This window comes from Miniopterus natalensis, chromosome 11, assembly GCF_054644295.1.
Source record: "Miniopterus natalensis isolate mMinNat1 chromosome 11, mMinNat1.hap1, whole genome shotgun sequence".
Classification (NCBI taxonomy): domain Eukaryota; kingdom Metazoa; phylum Chordata; class Mammalia; order Chiroptera; family Miniopteridae; genus Miniopterus; species Miniopterus natalensis.
This window is the reverse complement of record NC_142091.1, coordinates 6,105,081-6,122,231: the sequence shown is the minus strand read 5'-3', so window position 1 is coordinate 6,122,231 and position 17,151 is coordinate 6,105,081. Positions and strand designations below refer to the sequence as shown.

General features: G+C 57.8%; 2 protein-coding genes across 5 annotated transcripts in view; one reads left to right on the top strand and one right to left on the bottom strand.

The window, feature by feature from the left end:
- The first annotated feature begins 2,248 nt into the window (after positions 1 to 2,248).
- Positions 2,249 to 11,411, top strand: CXCR5 (C-X-C motif chemokine receptor 5). Of its 2 annotated transcripts, none has more exons than XM_016207692.2 (2): positions 2,249 to 2,307; positions 10,308 to 11,411. In XM_016207692.2, exons 1-2 carry the CDS (start codon positions 2,249 to 2,251, stop codon positions 11,374 to 11,376), a joined length of 1,128 nt encoding a protein of 375 aa, XP_016063178.1. In that variant the 3' UTR covers positions 11,377 to 11,411. The 2 variants fall into 2 exon arrangements, with proteins under 2 accessions (XP_016063178.1, XP_087677621.1); XM_087821495.1 differs by having other exon boundaries at positions 2,249 to 2,308; positions 10,315 to 11,411.
- A 1,400-nt stretch (positions 11,412 to 12,811) lies between these two features.
- BCL9L (BCL9 like) overlaps positions 12,812 to 17,151 on the bottom strand; it is a 27,754-nt gene continuing 23,414 nt past the window's right edge. For 2 of the 3 annotated variants that reach the window (XM_087821493.1, XM_016207689.2), the window contains 2 exons: positions 16,509 to 16,790; positions 12,812 to 16,120 (listed from right to left, as the gene is read on the bottom strand). In XM_087821493.1, coding sequence (XP_087677619.1) covers positions 15,021 to 16,120; positions 16,509 to 16,790 — 1,382 coding nt within the window. In that variant the 3' untranslated portion in view covers positions 12,812 to 15,020. The remainder of the gene's footprint in view (positions 16,121 to 16,508; positions 16,791 to 17,151) is intronic. The other variant, XM_087821494.1, reaches the window with a different exon arrangement.

Below are 17,151 nucleotides of genomic sequence, written 5' to 3'. Positions count from 1 at the left end.
GATCGAATCTGGGCATGTGCCCTGACCAGGAATTGAACCGCGATCTCCTGGATCATAGGTCAATGTTCAACGGCTGAGCCACACCAGCCACGCAGGAAAAAACATTTTATTTACACTCATTTAAGTATGGAATCTTGAGTAAGAAAACTCTTATCTTTCTATATTTTGTCCTATTTAGATGTAGATCATTAACCATAAATCACACAGAAGTCAAAGAACAGGCTGACAAGTGACCCAGAGCCATGTTCTTTGAAGACTGGCTGAAGACACTGGGAATGGATATTCTGGAGAAGAGAAGACTGCTGAGGATGTGCTATCTGTCTTCAGACGATGCTCATTGAAGAGGAGTTAGGCAGCCTGGACATAAGGCAGAGCCAGGACCTCTGGAGACATATTTTGACTCAGCATGAGGGGTAAGTTTCTAGTGAGTAAATCACCCTACAGGAAAACACCATCTCTTGAAAGGAACAAGTGGTGTTTGTTCAATACTGGGTGATCGCCTGATAAGGATCTAGTGACAAGAACCTTGACCTTCCTACATGAATCATCGAATTCCTACATGATTTTATACACTATATTCCTTCCTGATCAATGTCCTTAGAGTAGCAAAAGCTAAGTTGAATATATCAATGGATTGGAGGGGCAGGAATATTGAGGGTAGGGGAAGAATGAGGAGGACACAGCAAGCTTGGGATGCAGGAAACATTGGGGGCACATCTTCACAAAGGTTTCAGGGCTGGAGTGTGGGAGAGGAACCCCCACACCTGTCCTGGGTCTTCCTCCTGAAAGCAGTTGCTGAAGGCAGTGAACGAAGAGAGGAAGGACCCCAACAGCACAGACAGAGGCTGAAAACTCCTCAAGTTGTTGAAGCCCAAGAAGATGTATCTGTTGGGGGTCGAGTGAGGGTTATAAGTAAGGTGTATAGGAGAAAAAGGAGAAGATGAATGGGGGGAAGGTGAGGAACGGTTCTGGGAAGGCGGGAATCCCAGCAAACGGCAATGAGGCTGAAGGGGAGGTTGATCACAGGGCCGAGGTGGGGCGATGTGGCAGCAGGTCACGTGTGGGCGCTTCTGCATTGTTTTTACATCATTGGACCAAAAGAAAAGATTCCCTCTCCTGAAAAAAACAGGCACAAAGATGAGACTTGAGGGGAAACTGATCAATGTCTACAAAGGGGCTTCTTCAATGAAGGAGTCCTCAGACAAGACAGAGTCGAGGGAAAGGAAAGGGGTTACATGGGCCTGTAAGAGTGGCAGCCTGGTGTAGTGGAGGACACCCAACCTGGAGCCAGGAAAGCTTGTTCAAGTCCCGGCCTGCCTCTGGTTAGCTGTGGGCCCTGGGGCATCACTCTCCTCTGGTCCTCGGGGTCCTTCTGAGCAAAAGTGCACTCTAGCTGAGTAGTCAGTCTATGATGTTAATAATCTATATGCTAACCAAGTTCATTTGTAGCTAGAACATCATTATTTTTTGAGTCAGAAAATAACTCTGTCACTGTTTTGTTTTTGTACTTAAAAATTTGGGTAATTTCATTTTTGTCTTCTAGTAACATTTTAGTGTTGTTCTCTTTGAAAATATCTAACCTGTTTCTTCTGAACTTGAGCTAAACAGGGAACGGGTTGTGCCCCAGCCTGGGCAAAAGGATGGTGGCAAGTAGGGTGGCCGAGGGTCCCAGTGTGCCTGGGACTTAGGGGTTTCCCAGGACAAGGGACTTTCAGTCCCAGGCAAACTGGATGATTGGGCGCCCTAGTGGCAAGAAAGATGAAGGTTTGGTGAGGGCTTGGAGGAGTGGTCCTGGAAGGGCTTGCCTGTTCCCTTTCTACGTGGAGTTTCCCTCATTGCCCCGCCGGCTAGTGTGGTGGTTTTCATGACAAGGTATGCCTCCCTTATTGGACGGCTGGTGAAGGCACAGGAGGAGAAGTGAGGGGCAGTCTTTAAACAAGTCACAAGCCCCAAATGAGACTATTGCCAGGAAAGAAGCTGAAATGCTTGACTAGCACTGAAGCTATGGGGATTTTCCCTCTTTCTTCAAAAAAAAACAAAACACACACACACAGAAAAGACCCAGTGGAAAAAAAAAAAAATGATGAGTTGTGAGGCAGGCAGCGGGTCCTACACAGCCTCAGGAGACAACGCACAGCTCATTTGTTTAAATTTGCAGCTGACGGCTGCCACCTCTCTAAAGGTATCAGGCGGAAAGTTTCTCAACATCAGACAGCGAGTGACCAGTTTGGTGGCAACAGCTACAACTATGAACTACCCCTTAACCATGGACATGGACCTCATCATCAACTACAACCCGGAGGACCTGGTGAGTAGGGACAGATGGCTCACAGCTACCCAGGCCCTCCCTGAAATTCTAAATATTTTGTGCCAAGGGCCCAAGGAAGAGGGGATAGCTATGGAGTCCCCTCCCACTCTGGGTGGACAGAGTGAAGACAGACCCACTGGCCCACCCATGGACAAAGCAGGTACACAGAGCTGCTGCCTTAAACAGGCACCCTTTACCGGGAGCTGCAGGTGTAGCTTCAGGTCCTACACCCTCCCTGGTTCGTTGCACGGCCGGGAGCAGCCGCTTTGCCTCTCCACCCTCTCCTTATCTCTCAGGGCTGGCATACGGGGCTAGATGGCAGAGAACCCTGGAGGTTTTCTTAATGTCAGGAGGCTGCCATTGCTGGTTGACCAACCAATGTATATTTATTCATCTCCTGCTATGCGATTCTATCATGAAGGCACTACATTCTGTGTTAAATGGAGAAGTTGAGGACCTGGTCTTAGCCCTCAAAATTGGCTTATGGTCTAGCTAAGAAAAAACAAATCACTCGCCAGAAGCTCTTAGACAATGATTATGTACTAAACCAAGGAAGTGTGAGACCAGGTGGTCAGCAAGGGAGAGAACCCCGGTGGGCCAGAGTCAGGGGGCAGTAGGTTCCAAGTTTGTGAGAGAACTCTGTATTAATCCTAGAAATGTCTTAGAACATGCTGTGGCCTCCCTCAAAGGACTGGAATCTCTAGAGATAGGTGTTCTTGGGTGGGCTAAGAAAATGGTCCCCAGCATCACTCTGTCCCCCATCCAAGTCTCTCCCATGAAGCAGAGTGGTTCAGTTGGCTTGGTTGTCTCTGGGCTCCAAAAGAATTGGGGGGCGGGGGCGGTATCTAAACCACAGACCTCAGGACTCCTGTTTGCAGGCAGCAGAGGACTGTTTTAAGGATCTTCTGGAAACTTCTTTGTGGCCTTTTCTTCCTTTCCCTCATGGCCAATAGCACTTCTAGGGGAAGGACCACTCACTCTCTGAGCTGAACTTTGGGCTGGATTATGAAGGATCCAAACCCTTTCTCCTGACCTTAAACTCACCCTCCAGCTCCCCTAGCTGGAGTCTATACTATAATTCCATCAACCCTGTTCCCAGACTTGCCTGGACAAGTCTGCCCCTCACTTGCCTAGGTCCTAAGGCTTGGAAGTATAGCAGAACATGGGGAGACAAAGGTGAGGGGAAGGGCTAATCATCTAAAGTCTGGCCTCTCGGATCTAAGCCCCAGATAAAAGTAGAGCCAGAACTATCAGTCTAATCAGACCCCATAAAAAGGGAAATGCAGCCCCTTCTTCAAAAATTATTAAAAATTTCACGACAGCAGTGCAGGCCCTGTGTAATTGCACGGGCTCGTGCCCATGAAGCCGGCATGAGTTTACTCACAGAGTCTGGGCAATACCCCAAATCAGACTAAAACCCTGCTGCCCTGGAGGGCAACATGCCGCCGCCCTGGCCCCCCGTCCTGACCGCCGGCCGCACCTGATTAGGTTACTGGGTGTCTTCCTCTGCCCACAGCTTCAAGCTGACCACAAGCCCTGACCCAGTTGGATATCATAGTAACCTTCCCAGACCTGGCTGGTCCTGGCTTCTGAGAAGCCTCAAGAGTTTCCCCTAACTGCACGCCTCACTCCACTGCGTGACCTACTAGAGACAGGTGGTGGCTGGGGGCAGGGCGACAGCAGGGCATGTTCCATATAGCAGAGAACACCTACAGCCCAGGGACAGGTACTTGGTGACTTGCTTCATGTCACACTTCAAATGCATGGTCTTGGACCAGGTGTCCCAGTGTGCCAGGGTCCCCTCAATCAGGGTCTAGCCTGGAGCCCAAGAGTCTTGGGACCATCCAGCTCTAGAGCTCTTCTTTCACCAGCTTCTGGTGCCTGGTTTCACCTTCACTTACCTCCGGTCCACTCTCCCCTAAGCTGAGGCCCCTCAGAAGCACAGAGGCCCCCTCCACCCCCACCCATCCACAGCAGGGCCTTGAGCAGCTGTGGCGTCTCTGACAGTGTCTCACAGCACAGAGACCTGGAGCGGCAGAGGAGAAGGGTCTGCACAGAGCAGCTTCTCAGTGTGCAGTTACTGGTTTGTGAGTTCCTGAGGTCTCAGCTCAGGTTTTCTCTGTGGGTCAGTCTAGCTTCTGGGTCTTTTGCTTCCTACCCCTCCTGCCCTTCTCCAAACCACATGTTGGTTCGCTTTCCTAGGACACTGGCTTCCATACTCCATGGCTCTTGGCCCCTAGTGTTGATCATCCTGTGTTTCCTTTCGCCCCTTGAACTCTAAGATAACTCTAGCTGCTTAAAATGCCCATTTTCTTAAGATGGGCTGCTAATTCCCGTGAATGGAGGATCCAAACAGCAAAAAACCAGATGGTTAAGTATGAGGACCAGGGAGCCAGGTCCCTGGGGGGGGGGGGGGGCAGGCCAGGGACCCATCCTGCTGGAAGGCAGACCTTGGCAGACATAAGAAAACCTCTGTCCGGGGGAACCTGCCCTGAGAGTGTGGAGCCTCCTCTTGATGGAACCAGGAACTGGGGCACCCACGGGGGTGCAGTCATAAACTGCACCTCCAACCCCACCCTGCATACCATCCAGGAGGGGAAGCTGCTATAAAGCAGGGAGAAACTGGTTCACCCCCAGGGCCTGGCTTTTCCCAACCCCTCCCCAGTGAGTGCCCCCATAAACTATGACCTCAGTGTGATTAGAGAATCACAGGCTGCAAAGCCCATCCGCTTGTCATCTCATTGCATCAAGGAGGTGTGAAGAAGGGGAACCAAAACCAGCTCAGGCATTTCTGGGCTTTATCTTGGGGGAAGGGAGGGTGCTCCTTGACTAGGTCAAAAGTCCCAGAAGAACCCCGGTGGAGGAGGCCCCAACTGGGTGTGATTGGAAGGGCCAGAGATGAGAGTGAGACCCCGGGCCAGCCTGGGGAGGGGTCAGCGTTGGGGTGAATCTGGGCTCAGGCACACAGACCAGTCTCCATCAGGAGCTCTTGCTTTCCTTGAGGCTGTTCCACTCTGGAAATAGCTTTAAAAATGGTCATGGATTTTGCACTGAGAATCAGGACACAGGAATGAGCATTCTCTCACAGGCGATGGGACAACATATTTCAAATCAGTCCTGACTCAGGCGACAGCTTCGAGAGATTGCTGTACACGCCCAGGAGACACACACCTGTCCCTCAGACTGCATGACCCTGTCTCCAAAGTGCAAACTGATTTGGAGAGTCAAGTCGGACCCCTTAAACCTAAAGACTCGGTGCAGGGGTAGGGACAGTTTAAAGTCTCCCCCCAGAACCGCATCCAGAGCAGCACTGTGTCCTAAGAGCTGAAACCTTTGGGGAGAGATAGAAAAGGAGCCTAGCAGGCTCGCTCTTGAACCGTGGAGCAAGGAAAGGAGAAGCTTGACAAACGGCAGGCCAGACTCAGATGGTCTTTGGGGAGGGTGGTCTTCCATAGGAAGAGCAGGGGAAGGGACGCAGACTTCTCCCTCACCCTTAGCCCAGTCTCATTCCTCCAGACCCCACACCCCTCTAGCCACTGAAGGGTAGAATGAGAGACGACCTGGCTGACTCCGCTCACAGCTCCTGACTCTTGGCTGTGATATCAGGACAAGGGCATAAACAGAGAGGGGCCCGTGTGTGGTCAGAGCGGTGATCTACATCTGCGTGTAGATGCCTCAAGCCGCTGGAGTCCCAGGCCTCTGTCTGGGTGAGCCATGCGCCCAGGAAGCCTGCCCTCCCTCAGGCTGAGAAGCAGAGCCAGGTTGGGGCATCACTGGCTGCATGACAGACAGGTGAGAAAATAAACGGCTCTCGTCCAGGTGCTGAGCTGCATGAAAATCATGATGAAAACCAGCTCAGTCCCGGGCAGGGCTGACTGCCAGAGGATCCAAGTATCTAGGAGCTGGGAGCAAAAGGCATTTGAGGGCAGGGCTGGGCCCCCTTTCTGCAATAGGGATCCCTCCCACACACTGGAGTTCAAACATTCCTCTTCCTCCCAAGGGCCCCAACCCAATGTTGTACAGTTCTGCCTGTTAAAAGATTCTTTCTCCTCTGACTGAAACCCCCGCAACCCCAGCCTCCGCCCATTCCCTCAGGCCCGCCCTCTAGAACCTCACACAATAAGCCCAGTTTGCCCTCTTGCCCATGGGGGCTCTTGTCAGTCCTCGAAGAAGAAAGCTCTCTAGGACCTGTCTTCTCTTTACCCAGTACCTGAAAATGTACTCCCAAGGTGGGGATATCAGACCCCTTGGCCAGCTGCTCACCTGTGTCCAGACCAAACAAACTGGGCTGGTGCCAGATGCCCACCTGCAGGCTTCTGTCACCTAGAGGAAGGTAACAGTAGCACTTTTGGCAGCCACATCACCCCGTTGACTCATCTTAAGCTCACAGTTAAACTCTCAGGTCCTTTTCTCATAAACTATGACTAAGCCTGATCTTCCCTACCTTATCCCTGCGCAGTTGGAGCTTTAACCCTGAGTCTAGCTCTGTTTTCCTTATCAGTTCCATCTGGTCAGTTTGAGCGCATGGCTCCAGATTGTAGAGAACCCCGCATTGTGCTACAGTACCCGCCAACCACGTCATCCAAGGCAGGGCAGAGAGTGAAGGAGGAGCGGACCCAGGACACGTCCCTGGGATGCCTTAGACACCCCTGCCCACCTGCCTTCGGAATCCCAGGCAGCAAACATTCGCTGGCCTCACGCTGGCCATGCAGGGAGATATGGCAGCTTCAGAATTTGGAGTCAGATGGAGCTTGGAGACCTTAATTATACAAGGAGGGGCCTGGGTCCTACAGTGGCTCCTGAGGAAAGAAGGGAGGGGCAGAGAATGGAAGGAGAAGAGTAACATTTGTAATTCCCCTATCCGCCCTTCTCCTGGCACCTGACAGACTGTTCTAGCCCTTTCCTGCCCCGTCCCCAGTGCTCACAGCCACCTGCTACCCATGTCCCTGGCTCTGACTCAGCTTCGCCCCAGTCATCGTGTCTGCTTCCCTTCTTTGGGGCACGGGTCCCCGACCAGTGTGTAAGGTTGGGGACCTACCTGGCCCCTCGCTATCATGGCCCCACCTGGGCTCCTCTGTATCTGTTCAGTGTGTGCACTGCCAGTGTGTGCACACGTGAGAATGCAGGAGAGGAGAGGGCCTGTTTCTGCTGGGCCGGTGTGTGCTCCCTCTGTGCGTAAGTCTGGCAGAGCCCCTTCTGCATCACAGGCCTCTGGGCGTTCAGAATTCCTGATTCTCCACCTCCCACCAGGCCAGGGCCAACCCGGCTGGGTTTGGGGAAGGATGGGGGTGCCTGATCCCCTGGGTATGGGAAGTGGCTTTACACTGGCTTCTACACCTGCCACTCCCAAGCCCTCAAAATGTCTGTTTGATACCTCCTGCCAAGGTGTACTGCGAACTCCTAGCACCCCTCAAAACAGCCCCCTCCCTTCTTCCCCTCTCTGCCTGAGCACTTTGCCAAACAAACACCTCTTGCTTGGCAAAGAGGAAGAAATAGTCCCCTACCCCCAACTTTCATCTAGACCTGGGTTCTCAGGAGATGGGGCCTCTGGTGTCCTGGGGACACAGCCCACTGCATTGGCTTTAAATGAGAAATAAACTAATCAACCTGGATGCTTCTGAGAGAGAGGACTTGAGTGTTTCTCATGAAGGGCTTTCTGGTCAGACAGGCGGCCTGCACCTAAGCCCTCCACTGGGCGGGGGGACAGCCAGGCTCCCACCACGGCCAGTGCAGGTGGAGTCGCCCCACTGACTGCTCCAAGCTCTGCATCTCTCCTCCCTCTGAATTGCTTTGCTCTGCATGAAGACTGCCCTTCTTACTGTTTCCCGCCTCACCTCCTGCTGGGTTCCAGTATGAATCAAATGGTTGTATTCAAAGATGACACTGGAAATAGCTCTTACTACAGAGAGAGGACCCAAGGCGGGCTAGGCTGTCAAGGGCACTGGAGGTGGCAGGACCTGCGGAAGGGGGGAGCGGTGCCTGAGTGTCCACTGAGACAGAGACGTCCTGAGCCTCAGAATAGCTGCTCTGGAAACTGCCCCAGAGCGGTGCAGGACCCTGCTGCGCCCCTCAAGGGCCAAGCTCGTGGCCTCCGAGGCAGACGCCGAGCTGCGCCGGCTGTGCGGGGAGCAGGGCCCGCGCGGGGACGCCGCCGCCTCCCTGGGGAGGGAGTGCGGTGTGGGTGGGGGAGCCAGGACGGAGGAGGATGGGGGTGGGGGCCCCGGGAAGGAGGCGCAGGAATTGGGCAAGTTAGGAAGGGCTGTTTAGCAGAAGGAAGAGTTTGAGCAAAGTTTTGGGGACCAGCATGCGCCGGGTGTCGCGGGCGGCGGGCGAAGGGCCGCCCGCAGGGCAGGGCTCCAAGGCCATCGGGCGGAAGGCGAGGGTGGACCGCCGGGCGCACGTGTATTTTGTTGACATTTAAAGGCCTTTTGGAGGCACTTAGACCTCGTCCTGCAATTCCAGGGTTTTCAGATGAAAGCAGAACCACTTTTTCAAACAAAAGCCTATGTGGGAGCCGCCGCGGGAGACAAGAGTGGGCGCCCAGGTTCAGAGGCGGGGGGGGGGGGGGGGGGGGGGGCGGGAGGCCGGACCCCGCGGGTGCCAGGCCGACCCCCGACCCCCCGACCCCCCGGGCCTCCCTCGGGGCGGGGCCCGGCCCCCTGGCCCCGGCCCCCGCCCCCGCCCCCGCCCCCGCGGGCCGGCTGTGGCCTTGCGCGCGCCGGCGCCCTCGCCCCGACGGCCCTCTGGCCGCGGCTTTTTCTCACGACGGGTTTGCTGTTCCGCGTGAGATTACAAAGTAAAACAAGAGGAAACGCTGGCTGTAGGTAAACCAGGAGCAGTGGAGGGCGCTGAGCGGGGCTCTGGTGTGACGGGGTTGGCGGGCTGGAGCTCTCCTGCCCCGGTGCCCGAGGCGCGCGCGGGCCCGAGGGCCGGCGGGGGCCGGGGCCGGCGGGGCTCTGCCCTCGTGCCCGCGCGCCCTCACCCGCCTCCCCAGAGCACCCGCCTCGGGGACCAGGAGGGCAAGGCCCGCCGGGAGGGCGCCTGCCCGCCGCGAGGGGAGCGCCCCCTGCGCCCCCTGCGCCCCGCCTCCCGGAAGGAGGGCGCGGGGACCCCGGGCCGGCGCGGCCCCCACGGGCCGAGGGCGCCGTCAGCCCGGGTCGGCCGCTCGCGGCGGGTCTGCGCGGCCGCGGAGGGGCCGGTCCGCGCGGGGAGCGGCGGCGAGGGGGCGGCGCAGGTGCGGCGGCAGCTGCGAGCCAAAGGCTGGGAAACGGCCCCTCCCCCGCGGTCAGCGGGTAAACAGCCGGGGGCGGGGCGGCCGGGGGCTTCCGGGGGGCACGGCCCGGGCCTGGCCCCCCCACTTCCTTCTGCGTCGGAAGCCCTGGGCGCCGGCAGCAGGGGGGCCCCGCGCGGGCGCTGGGCGGCGGGCAGGCGCCGGGCGGTGGCGCGGGTGCTGGCTGCGGGCTCGGCGGGCGGGTCCCAGCAGACCTGGCCTTCCGCCGGGCGGATGAAGTGGGGATGCCGCGTACCTGAGCCGGTGCGCGGGCGAGGTGAACCGGGAGGCTGCTGCTACAGGTTATTATCCCGAAGACAGGCGGGAGTGGAGGGAAGGTCCCGAGGGAGCCAGCGGGCACGTGAGCGCCCGCCCCGTCGGTGGGATCCTAGGTTTTATGAATTGGAACAGCTGGCTCCCTGTCCCGACTAGAGCCCTTCCCAAACTGAAGTCCCCATGCCAGCCCAGCCTGCGGCTCCGCGCCGAGGACAGGGCCCTTCATCACCCGCCTCCCCTGCCAGCGGCTGGGCCCTTTCACAGATGAGCGCCCAGGCTCAGGAGGGCAAAGCAGCTTGTCCGGGGCGCCGAAGGGAGACTGGGACTGGGGCAGTGGGGCACAGGGGGCGAGCGGGGGCAAGCGCAGGGAGCGGGGAGGCGAGGAGAGTGCGGGGAGCCGGGCCCCCGAGGGGTGGTCCTCAGCTCTCCGCCTTCTGTCTCCCTGCCCTTGCAATACAAGGAATTAGGCAACTACAGCTACAGCACGGAGACCTCCCCAGTGGAAAACCACGTCTGCTCCGCCGCGGAGGGGCCCCTGCTGACCTCCTTCAAGGCCGTGTTCATGCCCCTGGCCTACGGCCTCATCTTCCTCCTGGGCGTGATGGGCAACGTCCTGGTGCTGGTGATCCTGGAGCGGCACCGGCAGACGCGCAGCTCCACCGAGACCTTCCTGTTCCACCTGGCGGCGGCGGACCTGCTGCTGGTCTTCATCCTGCCCTTTGCTGTGGCCGAGGGCTCCGTGGGCTGGGTCCTGGGCACCTTCCTCTGCAAGACGGTGATCGCTCTGCACAAGATCAACTTCTACTGCAGCAGCCTCCTGCTGGCCTGCATCGCCGTGGACCGCTACCTGGCGATCGTCCGCGCCGTGCACGCCTACCGCCGCCGCCGCCGCCTGTCCGTGCGCCTCACCTGCGCCGCCGTCTGGCTGGCCGGCTGCTGCTTCGCCCTGCCCGAGATCCTCTTCGCCAAGGTGAGCCAGGCTCCTCGCAACGACTCGCTGCCGCTCTGCACCTTTTCCCAGGAGAACCGAGCCGAAACCAGCGCCTGGTTCGCCTCCCGCTTCCTCTACCACCTGGGAGGATTCCTGCTGCCCATGCTGGTGATGGGCTGGTGCTACGCGGGGGTGGTGCACAGGCTGTGCCAGGCCCAGCGGCGCCCTCAGCGGCAGAAGGCGGTCAGGGTGGCCATCCTGGTGACAAGCGTCTTCTTTCTGTGCTGGTCACCCTACCACATCGTCATTTTCCTGGACACCCTGGTGAGGCTGAAAGCCGTGGGCAGCAGCTGTGAGCTGAACGGCTATCTCTCCATGGCCATCACCATGAGCGAATTCCTGGGCTTGGCCCACTGCTGCCTCAATCCCATGCTCTACACTTTCGCCGGAGTGAAGTTCCGCAGTGACCTGTCACGGGTACTGACCAAGCTGGGCTGTGCCAGTCCTGCCCCCCTGTGCCAGTGCTTCCCTACTTGGCGCAAGAACAGCCTCTCCGAGTCAGAGAATGCCACCTCCCTCACCACCTTCTAGGCCCCAGCCCCCTTGTTTCTACTTTTTTGGGGGATGCCCTGATGCCGGAACCCTCCACGGGCACTGGGATCCGAGCTCCCCTGGGCAGAGTCCTTATATGGGGCAGCCAGAATCAGCGCTTCATTCCAGGACACCCCTGTCAGCCCTTCTCCCAGACCTGAGGCGAGGCTGGAGTCCAGGAAAGGGGAAGCAGCTCAAAGGCAAAACGAAGGATACCTGTGTCACCTGAACCACCTTGGGCTGGAGGACCCCACACCCCTCTCATCCTAACCATCCAAAGCTCAAAAAACAAATTTACTTCTGTCTTAGCCAGTAAGAAAGTCATTACCCTCCTGGAACGCACTCCGCAACTACCCAGCTTCCCTCCCACCCCACCTGCCAAAAGAAGCTAAAAGCTGAGCACCAGGGATGGAGGTTAAGGCTGAGGAAAGGCCAGCTGGCAACAGGGCGTGGCCTTAACATGTCTTGTCTCTAACAAACACTGATTCTGCCGGCTATCGGCCCTACGGCATCTGGACCGAGCAGGAAGCTCTGACTGGTGCCGGCCAGGTAACTGTCCCTGGCTCTGATCAGAATGATACTGGGCCAGCTCCGTGTCACTGGAAGGTATGCAGACTGGAGGGCAGACTCCATGCACCCTCAGAGCCCAGCCAGTGTCCTAGAGGGGAACTAAGGCTGAGCCAGCAGAAAGGAGCCCGGCCAGGGGAAGAAAAGATTCTCTTCCCCCAGCCCCAAGGAGGTACAAGCATAAACCAAAGCCAGCCATCTCCTCTGCCCAGGGTGGAGAGCTCCCAGGGCAGGCCAGCATGGCAGGGTCTAGGACCTGGTGAGTCTGGGCACTGATGGAGGAAGCAGACTGGTTTCTCCCTGCCCCTCCTTGGGGGCTGCACAGCCGAGAGAAACTCCTCAAGCAGCAGAGGGTCCCAACCACAGTAGAGGAAGCCTTGGCCAAGAGTCAGTACCAATATGCAGAGCTCCTGAGGGGAAACAGAAGGAAAGAAGCCTCTGGGAGTCAACTCCTACAGCCCCTTGCCTGGAGGCCTCCACTTGTGGCATCCCCCTAGGCTAGATAGTGTGCCCCCCAGGCCTGGGCAGGGAAGTCCCTTGCCCCCAGGAAACAGGGCCTTGCCCTTGAGGATACTACTCAGATGGAACCAGGGGAAACTGCTCTACGCATGCTTGCTCACCACCCGCCTGCTGCCCTCCCGCCGCCCTAGCCTGTGGTCTAGCTGGAGTGGGGCAGCAGGGACCCTGTACTTGCCCAGCGCACATCTGAGTTGTCCACTCCCACTCAAGTCAATCACCCAAGTTCCCTAGGGGGCCCCCACGAGGGAAGGCAGAGATATGACCCAGGGCATTGTCCTTTTTCCTCCCAGCATCCAACAGCAAGCTGGCCTGTGGAGGAGCCAGACATGGAAGCAAAAAGGCAAGAGACTGGATTTTTAATTTTCTGTTTTTAATAAAAAGGCACCTATAAAACAGGTCAATACAGTACAGGCAGCACAGAGACCCCCGGAACAAGCCTAAAAATTGTTTCAAAATAAAAACCAAGAGGATGTCTTCACATATTGTATTTATATATTTATATTTATATATATTTATATAATGGTACAAAATGGCTGGGGTATGGCCATGGAGGGAGGGACGGAGGCTGGCCTGTGGAGTTTGCCTTGAAAAGCTACTCTGATGGTGCAGATGGGAGAAGAGAGTGAGGAGGGCACTGAGCCCTTCGCAGTCTGACCCTCTCCTCTGGGCAGGTAACACTCAGAGTCAGTTTGGAAAGTTTGGGGTCAGGGGTGGGGGCTCATGGGCACAAGGCCCAGGTTGAGGCAGGGCAGGCAGAGCGCCTGGCTGGAGGGCAGGTGGCTCCTGGATAGAGGCCTAGGTCCCGGCCCTGGGAGGTGCTGGGGGAGACAGGAGCCTGCAGCCAGCCCCGGAGGAAGCGCTTGACCTGGCTGACAGTGGACTGAGGACAGCACCAGACTGGGAGAAGTGGGGGCAGATTCCCTTTGTATGACAGCTGCCAATGTGAGACCAGGCCCTGCAGGTGAGGAAGGCTGAGGATAGGGCCATGGCAGAAAACACCTTGTCTAGACATGGCCCCTGGCCCCTGGAGGCACAGCGCAAAAGGCCTCAGCCAGGGAACTACCCTGCCACCTCACAAGGCAGGAAAGGAAGTGAGGAAAGGAGAAGTGTTTTACTGCTGGGGGTGGGGTGGGTGCAGAACACCTAGTCACTTATGGCTTCAGCTGACCAGAGGGGGGAGCCCTTCTGGGGCGGAGGGGGAGGCAGTGACTGCTCCTGGGTGGGCAGAGGGGCTTTGCCAGTGAGTGGGCGGCAGGCACAGAAAGGCCACCAGGATGCTCCCCTGCCCCCTGTCCAACTCTTTCCCTAATCCGTCCTCAGCCGGTGGAAGTTGGTGGAGAGACTGACTTGGCCAAACCCTTTTCCTTCTTCCTTTGGTGACAGAATTAGGTGGTAGCCTCTGGAAGAATCGGGGCCCTGGGGGTACCTGGCCCAGGGCTATTGCAGTGGGCGCAGGACTACCTGGGCCGCCATGTCACTCCTCCATGGCTCCACTCTAGCGAGCCACACAGCCTCCGCCTTTCTCCTTTCCTTCACCCCAGACTGGGGACTAAGGACTTCAAGTTCTGCCTAAGGTGTAGCAGCAGGGGACACCAAACATCCACAACTAGGAAGCCAGGGGCCCATGTCACCTGTGTGGGGCAAACACAAATGCATGCACACACATTCTCCTGAATCACTCAGCACAGACAGGCTGCTGTCCGGAGGTCTCAGCCCTGCCTGGCCCAAGGCAAAGCCCAGGTGGTCTGAGCTCAGTTCAGGTGTGAGCTGTCATTTCACCATCTGGGGAGGAGACCAGAATGGTATTCATTATGGACCCAGAGATGCTATTAACAGTGGATAGGTGTGTCAGACTGCACATCCCTGGGTCCGAAGGAATGGAACGGGCAGTAATTTGAAAGAAGGGGAAAGGGTTTCTTGTATCCCTTTTTTGTGTGACTTCTATCAAAACACAGAAATACAGCAAACACACAAACTGGCACAAAAGCGCAGCTCTCTATTTACAGCTACGGCTGGCACCTGCCCATCTGGCCAGCCGCCTGCAGGGAAGGGTGGGAGAGGGGGTCAGTCACATCAGCAGGGAGGAAATGAGGCAGGAAAAGGAGAACCAAGTGGGAATAGAAACACCAAGAGAAGGAAAGTGGCGCTGGAGCACCGGAGAGCAGCAGCAGGAAGGAAAGGGCAGAGAAGGGAGAGTTCACCTCCCCTGCCTCTCCCCGCAAAGGACTCCATACAGGACTCAGAAAGCATCGCTGAATGAGGGTGGGTGCAGACACGGGGGAAAGAGAGGCTCCATAGGGCGTGGGGGAGTGGGGGAGGGGCAGTCTGATGGCCAAAATGGAACAAACCCCTACCCAAAGCCCCCCACCCCACTCTGCCATTCCCACTAAGCTGCCAGCACATCTGGTTGCCACAAATGCCATTCCCCACACAAGCCCCCTCCCACCCCCTCAACCCACCCCTTGACCCCAGGTCATCCCAACACTGGAGGGGAAGAAACTTTTTTCAGGTTATCATAGTTGCAATATCGCCCCAGCTCCAGCCCCAGACAGGGAGTGCTAGAAGGGCAGGTTGGCCATGTTGCCCGGTGCAGGGAGGTAGCCCATCTGGCTGTCCAGAGACATACTGCGCTGTCGCAAGGGGTGGGACACCATGAGGTTCTGCTGGGGCGGGGGGCCCATGAGGGAGCCCTGTGGGGAGAGCATGTGGGGGGGCTGGCTGTAGACCTCACCCCCCACGCCCCGTTGCTTCATCAGCATGAAATTCTGCTGGGTCATGAGGCCTTGAGGAGGGGACATCACCCCCTGGTGCAGGCCGTGGGGCACCATGCCTTGCTGCGGGGCCATACCTGTCCTGCCCAGCAAGGACATCTGTCCGGGGTGGCACATAGACATGTTGAGCCCCCGCTGGACGCCCTGCTGGCCTGGGAGGTTGGGGGCCCGTGAGGGGGTTTGCTCCGCCATCATGTTCTGCAGGTTCATGAGATGCAGATTGGGGGGCTGGGCCTTGGGGGGCTGGTTCTCGCTCTTGGGGAAGTACTGGAGGGTGCTGCTTGGCTTCTCAGAGGGGATGATCCTCGACAAGTCGAACTCGGGGATCCCCGTCGGGGTGGGCCGGATCACCTCGCTCAGCTCAGGGTCGTTCAGCACAGATGCCACCCCAGGGAGCACGCCTGGTGGGTATGTGTCGCCCATGCGCCCAGCCATGCCTTTGCCCATCAGATGCTGCTGGGGGGGCATGGGGCCAGGCGGCTGGCTGGGCAGGTCCTCTGGGGGCAGGGGCATGCCCGAAGGGTAGTGCTGCTGCAGGCCAGGCCCCCCGCCCCCGCCCCCGCCCCCACTGGGAGCCATGGCACCATGGGGCTGCTGCAGCCGAGGGGGGAAGGGCATCATCTGGGAGGAGCTGGGCACAGGGCCGCAGGGGGCATTCAGGGAGTCTGGGCCCCCTGGAGCTATCATCATTGAGTTTTGAGGGGGTCCCCCTGTCCCCTGAGCATTGGGGTGCAGTGGAATGTTGGAACCCAGAGGGGTGGGGGAGGGCAACATGGCAGGCGGGGGCTCATGGGACAGGGGCTGCTGGCCTGGCAGGTTCATGCCCATGGGGCTTTGGGCAGCAGCTGAGTTCAGGTGCATCTGGTTGGACTGGTTATTGCTGATCCCTGTGGGGAAAGAAAAAAGAGGGTGAGGAACTACCTGCACCCAGCTGGTGCCAGGGGTGAGGACTTTCACCATTGCCCTGCCCTGGCTGCAAGGAAAGGGACTTGAGGCATTTAGGTTAGAAGCCCAGAGACCCAGGTTCTGGCCCAGTCTGCCATGGACACACCATGGATTGCTGGAAAGACCACTCGGGTGCCCTGGGCTTAGGTTTCACTAAATGACTATGCCAAGTGGAAACTGTGTCCTGGACATCACTCCCCACTCCTGGGCCCTCGGGAAGCACATAAAAGCCAGCATAACCACAGGGGTGACTGTGGGACATGCCCACTCTCCCCACCCCCAGGGCCCACATCAGCTCTTCTCCCTGTGGTCCCCTTCCCGTCCTCACACCTGGCCCAGAGCCCTGCGGTGGTGGCGGTGGGGGTAGCAGGGGCCGGTCAGGCAGCAGCTCATCGTCTGAGGTGGCGATGGTCTTGATGGCATTGTGGTAGAGTGGGGTGGAGCTGGGCATGGCATACTTGGACATCTGGGACATCATCAATGACAGAGGGTTCTGGGACGGTGTGGGATCTGGGGAGGAAGTGAATGGCAGGCTGGGGTTCATGAGGCCGCTGGGAGGGTTGGCAGGAGGCGCAGAGGAGCTGCTCCGGGGACCGCTAGGCGGGAGGGCACCTATAGAAGTGGGGAGACAGAACAAGCAGGAGTGACTGGGGAGGGGATATGAATCTGGTTGTTCATATTGGTGGTTCAGGAGAGGTCAGCTCCCAAATCTCCACCTGACTGCACCAGGCACACCTCTATCCAGACATCCCACTGAACAAAGCCCTCCCACTATTATCACTATGGCCCACCCTTCTTCAAGCAGTTCTATAGCCCCAGGGCCAGGGCCCCAGGCAGTGGAGAAAGCCCAACTCTGACTTCCTCAGAATGCCCAGATAAACATGCACCCCTGTGAAAGCCTATATCCACTGCCAACATCCCCTCTGCAGAGCTGCCCACCTCTGCACAGATGCCCAACCTACCCCCAGGCTCC

Bases quoted from the DNA above. Each gene is read 5' to 3' on its own strand.
- CXCR5 (XM_016207692.2), top strand. From the start codon at position 2,249: ATGAACTACCCCTTAACCATGGACATGGACCTCATCATCAACTACAAC. The intron at 2,308-10,307 runs GGTGAGTAGGGA...CCTGCCCTTGCA, and splicing joins AACTACAACCCGGAGGACCT to ATACAAGGAATTAGGCAACT.